General features: G+C 46.1%; 1 protein-coding gene across 3 annotated transcripts in view; it reads left to right on the top strand.

The window, feature by feature from the left end:
* The window catches only part of NCAM1 (neural cell adhesion molecule 1), a 295,792-nt gene that overhangs the window by 240,383 nt on the left and 35,420 nt on the right, over nt 1-19,989 (top strand). For 2 of the 3 annotated variants that reach the window (NM_001308484.1, NM_001010950.2), the window contains 6 exon segments: nt 1,763-1,905; nt 12,320-12,470; nt 12,828-13,012; nt 13,369-13,465; nt 13,785-13,955; nt 15,653-15,784. In NM_001308484.1, the coding sequence (NP_001295413.1) occupies nt 1,763-1,905; nt 12,320-12,470; nt 12,828-13,012; nt 13,369-13,465; nt 13,785-13,955; nt 15,653-15,784 (879 nt within the window). 3 annotated transcript variants of the gene reach the window in all.

The following is a 19,989-nucleotide window of genomic DNA, read 5'->3' as shown; positions in this document are numbered from 1 at the left end:
TTTCTAAAACCTCCTGTCTAGCCTCACTTAACACTTAGTCTATTCAGTGTGAGTCGTGACCACCTTGAAAGTCCCACTCATCAAGATAGACACAAAACCTTCCTATGGGAAAACCTCACTCAAGTGAACTCCATAAATTCCAATTTGTGATCATTTGGCCACATTGGATTGAGACGTGCCTGTGCGCCTGCCATCAAAAAAGGATTTGCCAAGCAAGCTGCTTAGTACAGATTAACTATAGCAGAATATTTGACCTATATGGATAATTTTATATAGAAGCAGATATTTGCTACATTAAATGCACAGCCTTGTCATTGTTTTCCCTTCATTAAAGCAGAATCAAGGGTCTCGGCCTGTAGGAAGTACATAGGCAGTAGTTCATTCACCTACTCAGGAGCAGCGTGTGAATTTGAATGTAAAGGCAGTGCACTTCTTTCAAAAATTACCCATAAATTTGATTTATTTATTTTTTGTTTATCTATCCAGCCTCGTCTTTTCCTCCATTAGTGAAATAAGTTACATTTGTGCAGTGTTATCTTTTCTTTTCTATGGAAGGTTTCGCAATTTCAGAGTATAATTGTTTTAAATCAGGAGAAGTCAATTTTCTCTAATGTTTTAACATTTAACTCTGCTTTCGAATGCTTGTGTTTTCTTGCATTACCCAAAACATTTGGAAAATGAACCCATCTCTTCTCCTTCCTATCCCAGCCCACTCCCCAGCCCCCAACCCATCTCTCGCCCCATCTCCTCGCCTGAATCAATGCTAACACAGTTCTCCTAGTCAGTGAGAAGCTCAGAGTCATTGCAGTCCTTCTCCTTCCCTCTTTCGACTTTTGCCATGCCTCCTAAGCCCGCTGTCCATTTGGCACTTGCTGTGAAACCTTCCATTAGCACCTCTCTCCAAGCTGCCCTTCTTCCATGTGCCCCCCCTCCCCCAGGACCACCCCGATTCGGAGACTGTATTACACCACATCTGGGGTGCTGTCAGAGCTTCCAAATTGGTTTCCCCACCTCAAGGTTTTCTCTGTTCTAAATCATCTTGAGCTTTTTCCTAGATTAACCTTCTTTAAGTGCAAATGGTCATTTCATTCCTCTGATCAAACACTGCCAGTGGGCCTCCATCAGCGCCAGGAGATCATTCAAAGCAAGCACTTTAACCAGGCAGCCAGGACTCTGTGCCGGGGCCCACGGGGCCCAGCACAGCCTCCTTCTGCCGAGATGCACAGATCTGTTCACACCACACTGCCCTCCACCCACGTTTTGTCTTCTTTGCTCTCATTCAAGGAGTTTCCTACACGTTCTGCCTTCTTTGCTCTCATTCAAGGAGTTTCCTTCCTACAGAAGGAGTTTCCTTCTTTGCTCTCATTCAAGGAGTCATCAAGAATGACTCTCTCTATCCCAGAGTTCCATGCACTGACAATCTCACAGCCCAGCCCAAAAGCTTTCTCCTCGTGAATGCTCCAAGCAGGGAATGCTCTTCTTTGGCGTCCCCCTCCTTCCCCCCCTCCCCTGCCTTCTCCAGTCTCTGCCCTTGGCAGTCTTACTCTGTGGGATCTTGTTGTTACTGCTTTCACATCGATGCTGTCACACGCCTGCTCATTGTACATTCATTGGTGGATTCAGTTCTGTGTCTCCTATGACGCCTAGAATAGGGTCTTAGACTTAGTAAGTACATAACCTTTGCTGGATAGGTGCATGTTATAATTAAAACCCAGAAAGCTAAAAAATCAGATAAACTCATGAACATGTCTTGTCTTTTCAGCAAAGCCCAAAATCACTTATGTAGAGAACCAGACCGCCATGGAGCTGGAGGAACAAGTCACTCTGACCTGTGAAGCCTCAGGAGACCCCATCCCCACTATCACCTGGAGGACATCTACCCGAAACATCAGCAGTGAAGAAAAGGTATGGTGTCACCCAAGAGTTTCAGGGCCATGGGATGCAGGCTCAAAGCAGATATGTCTGCCCATGGCCCCTTCTCTTCGGTGAGCCGGAAGATGGGAAGCGGGCCCCAGAGGCTATGCCAGGTCCCATGGCCTCCGGCCTCCAGCCTGCCTGGCTGTGGCTTGATCAGTTCACCTTGCAGTGGAAGGGCCACAGTTTCTTGCATAGATGTATAGGGGTGTGATGTTAGTGGGCATGGTCAAGTTAGACATTCTGGGGAGAAAGGGGGTGTAGTGCTTTTCAAACCCAGGATTATGGAGCTATGAGGAGCAAGGAGAAGCCAAGAGCCTGGTGGTCCAGCTGTCCTCATCTCAGGAGCACCGAAGGAAATGTCTCCCGGAAATAGCAGGGTTCAGAATGAGCCCTATTAATTCTTTTCCTTGTGTTTCGTAGACTCATGCTGTACATGCACTCTATGCACAAAAGCTTGGTTGCCTTTGTGTCTGCCTGTATTTTCGGTCACGTTTGGATATCATTTTGTTCTGAAGGCAAAAATAATTAGCAGTTTCTGCGTGATGATTACACAGGGTTCTGTGATGCATTCACTGAGAGCTTAAACACATGGTAGCAACCTTCCTGGCAATTTGAAATGATTGGGAAGATTTAGCGTTAAAGCACATAGATTTATAGGTCACCGGAAAGCTGTCTTTATTATTGACAGTATATACAAATTGAGGTAACCCCACATCAGGCAGCCCTTTGCTACTGAGTGTGAGCCAAACGCAGCAGGAAGAAGCAGCTTGGTTTTAAACCACCTTAAACCCTCTTATGGCACTTCTCCAATCTCATATACCTTGTAGGAATGAGCTTCATTTTAGTTGGCCAAAGCTTTGTCACCTATTCAAGAGTAATGGGCCTACCCTTAAAGAACATTTAGAATTGATTGCTTATTGACCAGAATGTCAAAAAATGAATAGATCTTCACTCTTCTGCCTGCCTAACAGAAACCCCTACAGAGGGTAAACTCAAAGTCGAGAAGAGATAGTGTGAAACACCAGAGCTGCATTTGGGATTTGCATTTCAGGATCTGATTGCTGCCCCACAAATGAAAAACAAAACTAAATCAAAAGGAACAGAAATTGCTGTTCCAAAAAGCCCATTATTTTTTGCAAGTTTTACCTCCACAGTTGAATTAAACTTAACAAAAACCCAAGGAACTGCTAAGTATTTTTGAAACTCACATATGCTGTTCGATATTGTGAAAACCAACTGGATTAAGAAATGTGGTGTTTACTTGGATACTTTCTTTATCAACATTGGAATTAAACCCTAAGCTCAGATTTCAGCTCCCATCGTGTGTGTTATGTGGATTGAATGTACATTTCAGGGCTTAAACCACAGGGCTGCTGCTCGGCAGACTTTTCTACATCAGGCTTGTGATTTGTCCAGAGTGACCTAGTGCACATCGTTGACCTACAAGGAAGGACAGAAATAGTATCTATCCCAGATGAATGATGCTTTTAAATTCAGTGTCTTTTCTAGGAATAGCTCTACAGCTAAGGTAGACTAGAAGGGTTATTAAGATTTGTGCCTACCCTACGTTCTTTAATAGGTGGGCACTTCTGGCCTGTATCTGTGAATTCATTTTTACAGAATGAGAACAAATAACCAGGCATTAATATACACTCATACTTACTAACTATTGAGACAAAAGGCATCCAGCAGAGACCATCTCAGACCAAGTAGGTGTTGTATAATTCAATTATCAGTGTGGATCACTTGTGTCAATCAGAGATAATTAATCTAACCCCAGCCACATAGGTTGTGTTGTGGTTTCTTTTACTACGGACTGCCTTCAAATTTACTCGAACTTGATGTTACCAGAACATGAGTGAATCCATGTTAGAACAAGTCCTCCAAACCAGCCAGTGATAGGACACCATATTGACGTATTTGCCCGTGTGAAACCCTAAATAGAAAAGTTGCTATTTCTATTAGTTATATATTAATATAAAGAAGCTCGATGTCCATCTTATACCATGGATAGCTAATAATTAAGAGAAGGAATATGGCCTATTCGTGTTGGCTGGACTCTGGGTAATAAATGCTCAGCTTTTTTTATCTGGCAGCAACCCCTCGTGTTCTCCTCCACCTGCAACATATCTAATCAGGCATCAAGATGATTAGAGTCACCGTATTGTGGGAGTGAAAGAAAACAATTTCCTTTAAATATCAGGATACACGAAGCAGATAGAAAAAGATGATTGTATGTAACCTCTGAAGTCAGGAAGGCTCCTGAGAATTAGACCACACAGAATGCTGGGATCCTAGAAGTCAGGAAGGAGGGTCCCCATTGTCTAGTCTCAGCCGGCACTCTCCAGCCTATTTGCTGGAAAGTCTCATGGCCCCTCCTCAAAGGGTGCCAGGGTCTGTCCTCTGCAGGCAGTTGGCCAACACTGATGATGAGGAAGATCTGCCTCCCTCCCCCTTCCACCTCCCAGTTTCCCACCTCTGCCACTCAGCCCTCTGTGCAAAAGCTCTGGGATTTTCCATCACTCTCACTCATCTTCCCTTAAACACACTCGCTGGTCTTCCCCGTTTCTAATGTCTAGGGTTCCCTTCCTAGAGAGCTTCAGTGCACTGGCGCTCCCCTAAAGTTTGATTGTGCCCAGTGTAACTAATGCAGATATCCATGCAGTTACCGTTCCCTTGTTCGGGACACTGCCATGCAGCTAATACTTTATCCCTGGAGCCATTTCCTCATTCTCTTGCTTCATATTGAGCTTGTGGTCAACTAAAATGCTCAGCTCTTTTTTTATCAGCTCTTTGTTTATGTGAACTGCATTTAAGCCACATACCCCTTTATCCTGTTCTTATACAATTGATTGCTTTGCCAAAAAATGCAGAATTTTGTATTTATTTCTGCTAAAAATTGTGTTGTTTGTTGCAACCCGATGTTTCTCAGTGGGGTGACTATGGCAACTTGGGAAGGCTCTTCTTTCCTGGGACAGTCTTGGCCATTGCAAGATATTTAGCACCAGCAGTCCCCTTCCCTCTAAATGCCAGTAGCCACCTCTAATCATTTTTGATTACCAGAAAAGCCACATACACAAACTCTTCCTGGCTTGAGAAACAATTCAGTCCATCTTTCTAACCAAGCAAGTCTGACTTTCATCTGAGCTGTCCTTAGAGGTCTGTAGGTCTAGGGCATTTCAAGCCATATGGGCCCTCCTGTTTCGTTTATGTGTTTTTAAAGTAATGAGGTCTAACAGTCGGTGGTGAGCCCACTTCACAAGGCCCAAATGCAGGCAGTTCAGTAGCCTTTCCAGGCAGCTGCCGTCCAGCATCTGCATTAGCTGGTGCCTCTAACCTCATATGAGCACTTATGTGAAACATCTTTGTTCCAGCCTCTGATAAAAATGTTGGCTGGGACAAGGTCAAGTGCAGACCCCTTCAAGTGTCCTCACTGGCTCTGGAGGTAGAGCACCTCATGCCTTGTTGCTCCTCATGATTTTGATGACCTTTGTGGGAGATTCAATGATTTCTTTAATAAAGTTGGCTACAGTATAAGCTAATTAAAGCAGCTTGGTCTTTTGCTTCCTTGCTTAGTCTAGTAGTCATCTAGTATTACCCTTCTTAAGAGAAGAGGAAAGAAAAGACTTTCAACCACAAGCACCGAGTTAGTAACTTTCTAATGTTCCATCCTGATGTTCCTCTTCATTAAAAAGAGGAAGGAGGGGAAAAGCAAGCAAAAACCAGTGTACTGAGCCCGATCGTCATACCCTAACTGATCACGTCTCTAGGTATAGTCCAATGGCTCCTTTGAGATTGATTATAGCCTGCTGAGCTTCAGCTAGTTGAGTTGGTTTTTCTCAACAGCCAATTTAGCTAAGCTAAATTTGTGTCATTAAGACCATGAGGGTAGATCGGCTGTCTGAAAGTTAATCCATTTCTTAGTCTCTATTATGTCGACCAAAGAAGAAAACAAACCATAGTTGTACATCGTAATGGGTCAGTTTGATCCATGTGTCTCGAGGTCATTGTGATAATGCAGATACAAAGACAGTTGGCACATCCACATCATTTCATTGCTCATCCTACCTAGACTCATTTTCAGTATTGCCAGGTATGCAAGTGAGTGGGGCTAACTTCCAGGTCCCATTTACATACTGAGCGAGAGACCTTTGGAGGATGATTTGCACAATCTGTCGCTAGCAGAACACATTCTCTGTGTGCTTATTTGAACCTCTTATTTGAACATGCCTTTGAAATGACTGGTAAAGAAATTCATTTGAAACTTTAATATTTAAGGAAAGAAGAGGGGCAAAGAGTTGAGATCAAAAGAGTTAGATTGAAAAAACTGGAATTTCGTGAATCTTGAGGCTTTCACTGGTAGAGTATCCCACAAACCCCACAAATGAGATAGACCTTTGAAATTCTGGATTCACTGGAAACTGGATCTTTCTGTCACTGGGAAGAATTCCTCTTTAATACAATCTAGATGCCCACATATAAACACTGGAAAAGTTGTCTGCGTTGAGTGGTTAGAGTCTGGGGTATTCTGTGTGTGAGCAAAGGTGTAGCAGGTAATACTTTAGGATAGCTGTAGGGATGCTTCATGTTAGTTTATGTACATGTTCCTACAGACTTGTGTGTGAGCTAATAAACGTGAATATTAAAAGAACCTGAAACTTGAAATTTCTGGAGCATTACCCAATTATATCCTAGTATGTTATATGTGTATACACTTGCATATCAGATTGTCTTAAAGTGAGCCACACAATCACTAAATTATCAGGGCCAATGTGCATCCTACCATTTCACCAGACACCCAGGCAGTAGGTCAGGCTCCTGGAAGCCTTTTTTTTTTTTTTTTTTTTTTTTTACTAGCAACTAATTGTTCTAAAAGCCACAAAACCATAGTGATTTGGGAGAGCCAGATCTGAAAAACAAATAACTCCATATGATATAGCCCTTTAAAAAATAACTTGATTCCTGCAGCCCTGGCATGTGACAGACAAGCTTCTCGGTGATGTGGAATTGGCAACCACATTTGACATGTTGGCCCACTGTCACTTTGGTCTGTGCATGTTCTTTTCCTCTGTTCTCACATTTTCTTCGTTCCGACATCACGTGACATAATCCAACATGTCCCTCCTCATTTCTCACAAAAGCTCTTTGCATTTAGTGGACTCTTACTAAATGTTTGCTAACTCATTTGCATTTCCTGGATTGCACTGCTGTGTCTCTGGCATCTGTTCTTTCCTTTCTCCATCTGAACATCAGTGACAACCAGGCAGTCATGCCACCTAATAAAAAGAACAATGCAGGTATGATGTTTTTGAATCCTGGTATGAAAACAGAAAAAAACTGTAAGCATAGTAGATTCCCAAGTGTGCCAGATAAGTAAAATATCTAGATGTGGGCAGGAAAATGCCCAAACCTCTATGCTTCTGAGTTGACTCACTCCGTTGCGAATGCCATGTTTGATGACGGTGGTGCACGCTTGAGCCTGCATGCCATCTGGGCATTTCTCTGCCCTTACGAACTGACTGGAGCTGCCAGAGCACTCAGAGTTTGGTGTCCTAAAAGTTTTGCGACCTACAACTTTAAGGACTTCGTGTTTGCCATTCCCAATGTACCTCTCTGCTCCTTTCTTAGTTCCTTTTTTTAAAAAAAAATATATATAAACTTGATTTTTAATAGGATGCATGCAACGAGTTAGAAAAATGCATGAGCACAAAATGGTATTAGCATTTTTGCGATAAGCTGTCGGATAGAATCCAAAGGAGGAAACCTACCCTACAAGTATCTCTAGATTATATGGTTTGTACTAGTAGTGCCACCAAATGCTGCAAGAGCTGCTCAAGACCTCCTAGAACAGGAGCAGTCGAATATGTCTGCTGGCATCCCTGTGTATGAATACCAAAGATTAGGAAAGCCTTCTCCTTTGAATTACACATCTTACTGTGCGTAAGGGGGTTAAACGCTTAACGCTAACTCCTGAGTTAAATTGGGTAATAAACACACCATTGAAAGTGGGCCTTGGACAAAGTTCTGAGTTAAAAAAAGCAGCTGCATGTGCACGAGATGCAGTGTGATACATCAATTCTCTGAAGCAACATGTTGTAAAATTTTACTGCTCTCTTGTTGTGTTTTATATCTTGTTCTCTCCAGGCTTCGTGGACTCGACCAGAGAAGCAAGAGGTATAGCTTACCTGACCACTAGCCAGTCCTTAGTGTTGAAAGCATTCTAGTTTAACTCACCATTGCAGTTCAATAACCAGACATGCTAAACTAATTAGTCATATAGTTCGATTAAAGAATAGGTCGATAGTGGTAGACATTACTTAGCAATAGTGTTGTTTTAGGATGAGCAAGCAAGCTGTGTTGGGAGTGGATGAACAAATCCTTATTACTTCTTAAAATTGGATCTTACTCTCTTGCTGGTGCTGGTAAAATCACATCCAGGTAATTATAATTACAGAAATAAATCGCTCCAATTCCCAGGCCAGGCTTTTTTGAATGACGAGATTTTTTTTTTTGACTCTCACCTGGTTGACGTGGCTTTGGGTCATAAAGTCACAGAGTTAGTGGTCTAAAAACCCACTCAGCCCTTTCCAGCTCAACTCATCTTGTTGCTCGCTTATTTGATAATGATTGGTTTTAGTAAATGGTCACATCCCATTTCATGTCAAACCAATACAGATGACATCTCTCCTTGGTTTGCCCAAATTGCTAAAACACATATGTTACTTTCATAGAGCATTAAATTTATGAGATTAGCATGATTTGGCACGAGTGGTTTTATGTTTTTTAGAAGTCGGTAGCATTTAGCCTTTGAGATTTCTCTGACTACTTGCTTCAGCTTGGGTAATGTGGGACTTTGTTTGAAAACTGAAGCTAAATATTAATCTTAAGATTTTAATGTTACATACCCAAGACCCTAATTACAATCTTGCCTATCGGTTTTTTTTTTTTTTACTGATTTGTGTGATTAAGTGACAGATAGTAGAATAAAAACCAGTATGCTTTAGATGAAGTTCAAGGATCAAATCCATAAATATTTTTTAAATAGCTTATGTCTCTTCTCCAGAGGAAATTTTGATATTCTAATAATATAAATGTAAACCATGGCAATCCTGTATACTGTATTTTAATCAGGTAACCCGATCCTCTTACTTCCAGAAATGATAATTATTCAGAACACATAACTCATGTGTTCAGGTTGTGGCTATAAATATTTAATGCTGTTTAATATTGAAGAGTTGACTGCCTGTCCCCAGGCACTGATCCTAGTTTCTGCACATGAGCATGCTGCCGTGATCAAACCTAGTGTCTGATAAGCTTTCTTTGTATCCTACCTTCTTCCATGTCATGGGGACTGTAGTCAAGTGCACATCTCGCTGAAATGCCTCCCTCCTGTGGCATGGGAATGGCCTAGTGCTGCCCCAGGCTAGGTGTTTCTTTGCCCCAAAGTCAAGGACCCATTGGGATTGGGGTAAAGAGAGAAGCAGCCACTCCTGAGCAACTACAGATCGCATTCTTTTGGCCCTTCTACATCTTTCCCTGTCATTCTGATTTAGACCTGGCTGGAGGGGGAGGTGAGATGTATCAGTGAGCATCAAGGGAGGTTAAGAGAATCATCATTATAAGTGGAAGTAATAGGTTTACTCCCAGGAAAGCTTCCATTTTCCAGAAGTTTCCTTATCTTGAGTATCTCACTCTGGACATAATTGACTTTCAAGTGAGTGCTGCCCCCGGGACTCAGAAGTTCTATTTGTCTCATTCAGAGATGAAGACCGTAAGTTCAGTTAAGCTCCAAAGAAGGCGTGGGCTATGGCCAGTTTCATTCTGTAAGCTCTGAAAATGAGCCCTTATACCTGGTAGAAGGAAAGCAAAAATGTTTTGATGAGAACAATAATTGTAATTGCCCTTGGTGCTGTTTTTGCAAAACAGGGTCTTCTTGTCCTAGCTGTCTTTCCATTCTTGCCCAGACAACATCTGTTTCCTCTGCAAGCCTGGACTCTCAGCATGACCCCAGGTCTGGATGGCTTATAGGTGGCACTCCGACTTTGTCCTGGTGCCAAAGTAAAACATTTCAGAGGGAGACAGTCTAATTGCACTGGAGTCTATGTGCCTCCCCTTGGAGAGAGAACTGAGCATCTGAGAAATTCCCATCATCAATCCTGTTATGAGCCACTGCAAAATAAGAATATTCTCTGTAGAGGACTGTCTCCTGGTCTGTTGACACAATTAAATGAGAAAATTTCTGGGCAGCCCGGGTGGCTCAGCAGTTTAGCGCTGCCTTCATGCCCAGCACGTGATCCTGGGGACCCGGGATCGAGTCCTATATCGGGCTCCCTGCGTGGAGCCTGCTTCTCCCTCTGCCTTTGTCTCTTCCTCTCTCTCTCTCTCTGTGTCTGTCATGGATAAATAAATTTAAAAAAAGAAAAGAAAAGAACATTTCCCACATAGAGAAATTTAGACCACATAGAAGGGGAGAAAAGTATGGCTGTCAGTGAAACCACTTCCCAAGCTTCTCTTCAACCATTTTCTAGAATATTCTGAGTAAAGACTGCTCATGCCCTGCTTTGTTGTTGTTACTGTCCTACTCTTACCTACATGACTCTCTTTGCAACTTTTGCTGCAGTATTACTTCCATGGTGGAAATGTTCTCTTGATTTCTTAAAGCTCTGGTCAGTTTTCCATGTTTGTGGGTGTTGAGCCCAGGACAAGCTCCGTCTGTTTGACAGTCATAGTTCGGCTGCTGGCTGTCACTATTGGCTGAACCTGTGTTCTCATTGAGATAACCAGAAGGGCAGGGGGTGGACCTCGAACCTTTCTGCCTTTGTCCTATGTTTGGGGCAGACAGGAGTGACAAACAGATCAAGTCAGCCCTTCAGAGATACTTGCAAGGATGCTCTCGATGCCACTAGTTTAGACTGATGGGTTAATTTTTGTATGACTCATGGAAGTTGCCACTGGTAGATACTGGGACAACCCTGTTAGCCCACAAGAAAAGGGGGTCCCAGGATCCAGGGACCCTTGTTGTCATCTCTCACTAATGTATGACATCTCCTGAACCAGTCAGCCTTACAGACTTACAGTCAGGTGGATGTTGAGAGCCATGGGCATCTGGGCACTACTCTGAGAGCAGGGTGGCCTTTGCAGAGTTAGGCAGTAATGATTTTGCTCAGCTCTCTGCCTCCTTGCCAGCTGTAGTGTTCCAGCTTCCAGATATGAACCTCGATGGGGCTTAAATGCCTGAGATGGATTAGTTCCATTAGTGATGGTCAGAGGGACTTCTTGGTACAGATCTGCAGAGACTGCCCCATAAGGCCCGTAGGCCTTTGCTTTTGAGCTGCCCAGACTGTGTGCAACTTTGCAATTCTGAGTTTCAGACTTCCAAACCAGCATTGTCAGAAGAGCCTGAAACAGGTGTTCTTCCATTCTTTAAAGACTCAACCCCATGGGACGACAGATGCCATATGCAGAGCACTCACCTGCCGATCTCCACAGAATATCATATGATGGAGATAAGAGTGTGGCCCAGCCTATGAGGAGCAAGACTCCTTCTTCAGATTACCAGCTTTCTTGAGGATCTGAACTTGGGCAGCACGCCCAGACTTTTCCTAGGCCAGCAACCATTATACATTTTAGATGGTCAAAGCAGGAGCCCCTTGGAAATATTCCAGTTCCCTTTGCCTAGGGATCATATGCTTATTGCCCTTTTGACCAATCACTATAATTCCAGAGACTCAGGAAGCCAATTATCATATCAAGGGCTAGAATATGGTGGTGACTGCCTGGGACTCTGTACCACTCTCCCCGGAGAGGGACCCAGTTACACTCACTTCCAGCTCAACAGCCTCTCATCATTGAGTTGTTGGACTTTCTCTTGAATGAAATTGTTTTCTTTTTAAGCATTCAGGAAAGTGAGGCATCTGCAGAAATATAGGTTTCTTGTATAATTTCTTGCATTTGGCACATTCGGATTTCCCATTACGTGCACATGCACCATGGAACTAGCAGATGGGCAGACTCCTCGAAGGAAAGCATAGGATACAGGTTTCCCAGAGTCTCATGAAGCAAAAGCTGTTGCTGCTGGAATCTCTGCTGGCCGGGGCTTTTGCTTCCACTTTAGACATGCCAAACAAAGTCATCTTGGGGGACCTTGGTTGTCCTTGCCCCAAACCAATCTTGGCACAGAAGCTAGACTGCTTAACATAAACTGAGTCCCATTTTCTATTTGGGTTACACTCAGGTTCCTGTGGTGCTCTCCAGAGCCTCCCACGCTAGTCGGTGCCTTAAGTGAGAGACGCGGGCACAGATTGGGGAAGAGGATGTGAGACTGGCCGCAGACAAGAGATGGCCCAGTCTCCTACCCTCAACCCTGCCTCGGGCACTGACGCTTCCCCTTCCCTCCTGGCAGACTCTGGACGGGCACATAGTGGTGCGTAGCCATGCCCGCGTGTCATCCCTGACCCTGAAGAGCATCCAGTACACAGACGCCGGAGAATATATTTGCACCGCCAGCAACACCATCGGCCAGGACTCCCAGTCCATGTATCTGGAAGTGCAATGTGAGCAGTAACTGTGGAAAAATGTGGGGTGGGGGGGACCCTGCAGGGTCAGGATGAAAAGGGAAATGAGCAGCCAGGACCTGAGCTGCACGCTACTGCTCTGCTCATGCTCCCTGTGGCGGTTGCCCTAGGCCGGTCCAGAGCTTTGTCCCCAAGTTGTCCCAGGCTCCTTACAAGCTGATGAGCCCTCCTATCTTCCCACGTGGCTCACAGGACTGCTGAGCCAGCCTGCCCTTTACTCTGCCCCGGCACTGGCTCTGCTTTGGGGCACACCTGCCCACCCGGGGTTAGGAAGCGGGGTATGCGGGGCTCCTCTCTGGTGCTGGCCTTCCTGATGGGCATTGCTGTCCCTCGCAGATGCCCCCAAGCTGCAGGGCCCCGTGGCTGTGTACACTTGGGAGGGGAACCAGGTGAACATCACATGCGAGGTGTTTGCCTACCCCAGTGCCACAATCTCGTGGTTTCGAGATGGTCAGCTGCTGCCAAGCTCCAACTACAGCAATATCAAGATCTACAACACCCCCTCCGCCAGCTATTTGGAGGTGAGTTGGGGCTGGAGCAGGGGAGGGTGGAGAAGACACAGGCTGCCTATGGATATGCAGCTAAAACTTCCTCTCTTGCTTCTCTGGCACATCTTGACTAGAGGAGCCAGCAGCTATGGAAGAAACGGAGCCTCAGCCCGGCCCCTTCTCTCTCCCAGGGCCAGGTCATGGCCTGGGGGACCAGACATGCCTCTCTCACTGGCCCCTTGGCAATTCTCTCTGGCTTACAGCTGGGCTGGAGCTAATGGTTCATGCTTTCCTGTTTCTGTTCTTTACAAATTAATCCAATAAATAAAGATCTCTGTTGGTGGCCATTCCATGGGACACTTAAAACCCAGAGTTCCTTCTCTCCAAAGGTGACCCCAGACTCTGAAAATGATTTTGGAAACTACAACTGTACTGCAGTGAACCGCATTGGACAGGAGTCTTTGGAATTCATCCTTGTCCAAGCAGGTAAACACCCTCTATGGCCACACTATCCTTACCCTTGCTGGCCTGTCCCATGCCCTCTGATGACCCCAGGAGAGTAGAAAGAAGAGGGCCAAGGTAACCAAAGACAGGGTCAGGAAGCAGGGAGCCCGTAGAGGCTCAAGGTTGTGAGCACAGTGGTTGTTGGGAATAATCCTATGGTGAGCTGGGCTGGGGGACAGGATATAGGCGACAGGATTCCCATGAATGAGCAGAAATGAGAGACATGCTTCGTGACTGAGAGTTCTGTCCTGGACCTAACCGGGCTCACCTGGGTTTCCATCTGTGCACCCCCCCCCCACAGACACCCCGTCTTCACCATCCATCGACCAGGTGGAGCCGTACTCTAGCACAGCACAGGTGCAGTTTGATGAACCAGAGGCCACAGGTGGGGTGCCCATCCTCAAATACAAGGCTGAGTGGAGAGCACTGGGCGAGGAAGTGTGGCATTTCAAGTGGTATGATGCCAAAGAAGGTACGTGGGGAAGAGTCGGCATTTCCTTTAGAATGATGGGTTGCTCGGGGTTGGGAAGACACTCACCCTGAGTCCCGGCACCCTGAGCACCTGCTGGGGTGGCGTGGCACACCGTGCTCACCTGCTGAGGATGCCACATGCCAACACTGCCATCCGTTCTTGTTCCTGTGCTGCAGAAGCATCCCTGTGCCTCTAGAATTAGGGCACGGTCACATCTCCTCTAGATTTGCTGGCCTTCTATCCCCTGATACCTCAGAACCTGCTTCTCAGGACCGTACTAAGAGGGATGAGGCCATCTCAGCCACGTTCCAAGCAGGAGTCATGCTCAGGTGTGGCGCACAACCAGAGAAGCCCAGTCCACCCCTGCCCTGCACCTGTGGGCTCCCCGGGCAGCAGGTTCTCTGCCATCACCCATCCGGTCCTGCTTGGTGTACTCGGAGACTGTCATGTAACTGTGGTTTTAACCAAATAACAAATTGCCAGAGAGAAAAGTCTGCTCTTAAATCTGCCTGAGATATTATTTCCAAACTAAAAGTGTAAACAATGACCCTTGGATGCCTGCAGTCGGAAGATTCAGAGCCCAGACCATTTTGCCCTGAGGTTTGAGTTTATAAATGTACCTGACTCTCCATTTGGGGTTTAATCAGGATACGTCAGTGAAGTATGCTTTGTTCCTATAGAAAGTTTTAATCCCAGTCCTGTATGTGGTAACAGGGGCAACCACCTTCTGACCCGGTTTTACTGAGAATTTGTTTCACCAGGAAGCTTCCATCACTCCTTCAGCTTTTGGTGTTGGGGGAGCAGCCTGGGAGGAATTTCTGTGCCATCAGGACTGGAGCCAGGAGAAAATAATCTCTTTACCTCCCTAACTTCCCTCTGAAACCTCACACCAACTTTACGGCGAGTTGGTCCCGTGTTAACAATCTGTCCAGCTGGCTTTTTTTTTTTTTTTTTTTTCCTTTTTGCCATTGCTACAGCTGGATTTCCTCCCCTTTTGTATATTTTTGTAGTTCAAGTATAATTAACTTTCTGGCTCTATTTTTGTTGTAGCAAAATACGTAGACTATGAAATTTACCATTTTAGGCATTTTTAAGTATACAGTCGAACAGCGTTAAGTACATTCACATTATTGGGCGCAACCATCACCACCATCCATCTTCAGACCTTTCTCGTAATCCTAAACTCAGCGCCCGGTAAACACTAACTCTCCATCCCATCTCCCGCCCTCCCCAGCAACCACCCTTCTACCACCTGTCTCTGTGTAGTTGACGATTCCGAGTACCTCCTATGAAGGAATCATGTAGTAGTTGTCCTTTTTTGTGTCTGACTTATTTCACTTACCTGATGTCCTCGGGCTCACTGCATTGTAGCACGTGTCAGAGCTTCATTCCTGGGCAAGGCCGACCGATACTACTGTATCCACAGCACCTTCGGTGTATCACTCACCTGCTGATGGACACGTGGGTTGTTTGGCTATTGTGAGCAGTGCTACAGTGAACGTGGGTGTCCCGGTATCTGTTCCAGTTCCCGCTTTCAATGCTTTTGTGTACTTACCCGGACGTGGAATTGCTGGATCACATGGCAATGCTAAGTTTAATTTTTTGAGGACCCACTGTGTGGTATTCCACAGCAACTACGCCGTCTTACCAATAAGCTTTCCAAACCCCTTGTGATCCTTCTCGTATTCTCACCACAGCCAACATGGAGGGCATCGTCACCATTGTGGGCCTGAAGCCCGAGACCACATACGCTGTGCGGCTGGCGGCCCTGAATGGCAAGGGCCTGGGTGAGATCAGCACGGCCTCCGAGTTCAAGACACAGCCAGTCCGTAAGTACAAGCAGCACCCTGCCTCTTCCCACACCCACCCTCTTCTCCTTGGGAGCAGAGGCGCCCCTGAGCCGCCCCATCCTTTGTTCGGATGACAGCTTCTTGCCTTTCAGATTGCTCTGCTCAGGGAGGGCTCACCTCCTAGCTCCTTGGCCCTCAGTGATGGCTGATACCCAGCCCCTGATGCTGTCTTTCCCAAAGAGCTTGGTGACCCTGTCACAGTGATAGCTGGTCCCACTTGTTAGCATCACAGCCAGGGCGGCAAAACACCAGCAGCTCCTGGAGGGATTTGGGAGATTTCGTTTCTTGACACAGGTCACAAAGGCCCTAAAGCATCCTGTGACTTGAAGGAAGAGAGGAGGGTTCCTATAATGAGGCGTGGGATTTTTGATGCAGCAGAGATATCACGTTATAGGAAAGAGGAGACCGCTATGGGATGTAAGTGCAGTAGCAAGACCCCAACAGGGCAGAAGGGAAAGGAGGGCTGAGGCCCCTGCGTCCTGCTCCTCCCTCCCGCCGCGAGCACACGCCAGTCTTCCTCCCCGTGGCCTCTTTCCCTGATCCACTCAGGGTGGCTTTTGCTTTCCTCCGTCGCTCCCTCTTTCCTTCAACTCTGCCTGCCTTGCTTTTCCTCCCATCCCACAAATAGGCAGGCTCAGGGCAAACCTTGCTTTGGTAAAGTCCCTCCATAGACCCAAACTGCTGCCCTGGGAGGATCACGCGTCTGCCCAGCTGGCGAAGGTGCCTAGCACCAGACTCTCTGAGTGGTCACAGAGCTCCCTGGGGCCTCTCTGGTTCCTGGGATTTACAAACACACAGGGCAATCCCTCACTTCCTTCTCTTTGAAGCCAGAGGCCTGAAAAGCACCCCCACCCCCCCACCCCACCCCCCACTAACTCTTCCGGGAACAGAAAGCCTGCCTCATCTTCCTTCTCCAGGAATTGCTTCTTTCTGGATTTGAAATAACTTGATAATTTGAATTTCCAGTCCCATGTCCTTTGCAGAGCCTATTCATTTCTTTTACATCTGTTTTTTTTCCCCCTTGGGTCTGTCTCTTGTCTTTTCTTTTCGTCTGTGTTCCATCCATGGGAAATGCAGACAGCTCTCTTCCACGTAAGTGCCTCTTCATACCTCATTATCTGTTTCGATAGTGTTAACATCTGCTAGTCCTAGTTCTTAATTTAGTTCTGGTACCCCTTTTGTTCCCTAGGCTGAAGTAGATGATACTGTCCGGGCCCTAACCACACTGACCTTAGTCTAGTTGTGCTCTTGCTAATGTCTGTAGGTTACTCCAAGAGGCTAACACTCGTCCTGTTGTAGAGCATGCAACTTTTGTGTCCTTTGAAGTTGTGTGTATTTATTAATTTCTGTGTGTGACGATGACCCTGCGGCCATGCTGATGCGTGCCAAGCCAAGCACGGTGGGAATGTGCCAAGTAGTCTCCTGGTAACATGCGATCGCACCACCTCGCCTTCTGCCGGGGTGCCAGAAAGGCGACCACAGCCTCACCGGGGACGCAGAATCCCTTCACGGGAAAAGGCACCTGAAAGGACTTTCACATTTGCTTTCAGGAGATAAAAGAATTGAGCTCATAGCCCCTTCCCTTTTCTGTCTATAGGAGCTGGAGGGCTCTGGGAGGCCCAAACAGCAGCTGCAATTGTATCTTCTTTTTATGTTACTTTCTTTCTTTTTTTTTTTTTTTTAGAGCCCAATGTGGGGCTCAAACTCATGACCCTGAGATCAAGAGTCAGATGTTTAACCAACTGAGCCACCCAGGCAGCCTCACAGCTGTAATTGTAAAGGGTAGCCTGAGCTTTGGGTCTGAGTCACAAGTATGTGCTGCAGGCAGCTGCTAGGGACTTAAATCCCCACTTCCGGTCAGCTCTGTGCTCTAGCACCGGGTTCTTGGCAACGTGCATTTCCATGTTTAGGAAAGGCTAGCCAGCCACTTGGTAGCTTCACTGCCAAGCATAGAGAGAGGGGGATTCTCCATGGGAAGGACATGTGAGCTGTAAATAGCAAATATAAGGAGCAAGGGTCACAGAAGGCTGGCCTGCTGCTCTGGGGGGCCCGAAAGGTCTCATCTGGCCTGCAAGATGCCCCCAGGCTTCACTCCCGCCAAGCCCTGCCTCTTGCTTCCTGGGCTGAGCTCAGAATAGTGGGAGGGGAGTGTTACCCAGAGAGACTCGGAAGAAAAGGTATTCAGGAAACTGCACACTCTTTTCATAAAAAGCTCCTAGCTCCTGAAAGGCACTCAGGGAAGCTTATCTTTTAAAAATTTATTCAGAAATATTGCAGCAACAGCAGAAACTAAGTAGCTCAGTGTAGGCGTTCTGAGATTCCGAGCAAGTGCTAAATCCATGATCTCAGCAGACTTGGCTCCTGAATGAACCGGTTTTGGAAGGAGTCAGGATTGGGGATTGGCGTTGTCAGGTTGAGACTGACAACTCTCTGCCCTGGGCAGCAGCTCTGCCCCGAGTGAGCTCAGAGGAGCAGCTCTGAATGGGAGAGCATCTTCCCCCTGGCTCCTTATTCTGAGCTTCTGTTTCCACTCTTTTGGATTTTATCAGTAAATGAACGGTGGCTTAGTTACTTGACAGAGAGGAGGGCTGAGATGAGGCTTCCCGTTGAGTTTCTAACGAGTACCTGGGGTTTGAGTACTGAATCAGAGTAACTGCGTCTTAGACTTCAAAGCCCATCAGTGGTTTTCATCATTGCCTACTCAACCCTTATAAAGGTGAGAATTTCTGAAAACAGATGCTATGTTTGAAAAGTCGTTGTTCAATTTTTTTAAAAAAGGGAGACCTCTAGCCCTTGTTCTTACCTGCACCATGATTCCAAGAGCCTCTCTGGGAAATGGAGGGGTCAGCTGTCCACTCCAAGTAGCTCATGAATGGTATAGCAGCAGACACTGCTAAGGGCATGCAAGGTTAGTTTTCTCAATTATCTAGTAAAGTTATGGGCTAAAGGATTTAAAAAATCGCACTTCAAAATAAAAATCACACTTCTTCTAAATAAGAGAATTATGGCAGAGCCTTAGCACTGAGTGCCTCTGTCAAGAACCTGAGTGGGTTAGGAAGTGGCACACGTGGGAATACACAGATCATCATACTCTGGCTAAAATTAGTTATTATGGTCTTCCCGGTACCCTCATGACCTCTCTAGAGGGCTGAAGTGAGGGCCTAGCCTAAGGCCTATCTAGACCCATCCTGAAGAAGGGTACACTTGGAGGGATGACTCCAGCACCTACCACCGCCGTGACAACACTCACCCACTGCTACTAGGAAGCAAGGGCACGTTTCAGGAAGGATTTCTCTGAGTTCTCACTCACCTTCCTCAGAAGGTACAAAGATTGTCGGAAATTAGGTAAATAAAATCAGCCAACCATTTAGCTGCATGCTTACACCAAGCCCGAGTTGGTATTGGTGTCTGACACTGGCTCATCTTGCCCAATGACAGTTCTTTCCCCCCGGTGATGTTGGGGTGCAGATGCACAGCCTGATCCCAGAACACTGGAGCTAGGCCCGAGGGGCACTCTCATCCTAAGGGGGGAAGGTACAAGATCAATAAGCTGTCATACTGAACAGAGAGTTATTGCTGCCAGACACCCACCCAACCCTGGTTAGGAGGAAGTGGGTGAGAGCCGGTGCATTTTGCATTTATTTGATCACTCAAGTTCCTTGAGATGTGCCAATATGGGGATGCTTTCTTGGTTCCTTAATAGATGTATCCACATTCGGGGCATGACTGTGTCAAAGCTGGGATGAGCGGGTGAAACTAGCCAAAGCCACAAATACCTCAAAGAATCCTGCTTCTGAGTTGCCATCTTAGACAGCCTTAGAAGATTCCCTTTGTGTGCAGTTCATAAATGTGTGTGAAGGTAACAAGGAATCGATGACTCCAAACAAACAAATAGAACTCCAGCCTGGAAAAATGTCCCTGTTTCATGTATTTTTAGGCCAGATGTCTGTGTGTTGTCATGAAGCTTTTAGGGGGAAAGCTCACAACTTGTTTGCCTTGGGGGGGCTGCTTCCCTATCAGAATTGCTGAGGCCCCTAAAGACCTGATATGACACTTGATTTTGCATCCTCTCTATGAGTGAGCCACACACCTTCAGAATTTTGTTGCCTGGATGTCACCTCTTAATTTGCTTCTGAACCATGAAGTAAAATAGACCATTTCTTTCAGGGGTTATGAAGGAGTCT

This window comes from Canis lupus, chromosome 5 (genome assembly GCF_011100685.1).
Source record: "Canis lupus familiaris isolate Mischka breed German Shepherd chromosome 5, alternate assembly UU_Cfam_GSD_1.0, whole genome shotgun sequence".
Classification (NCBI taxonomy): Eukaryota; Metazoa; Chordata; class Mammalia; order Carnivora; family Canidae; genus Canis; species Canis lupus.
Note: the sequence above shows the minus strand (reverse complement) of the source record. Positions and strands in the feature narration are given on the sequence as shown.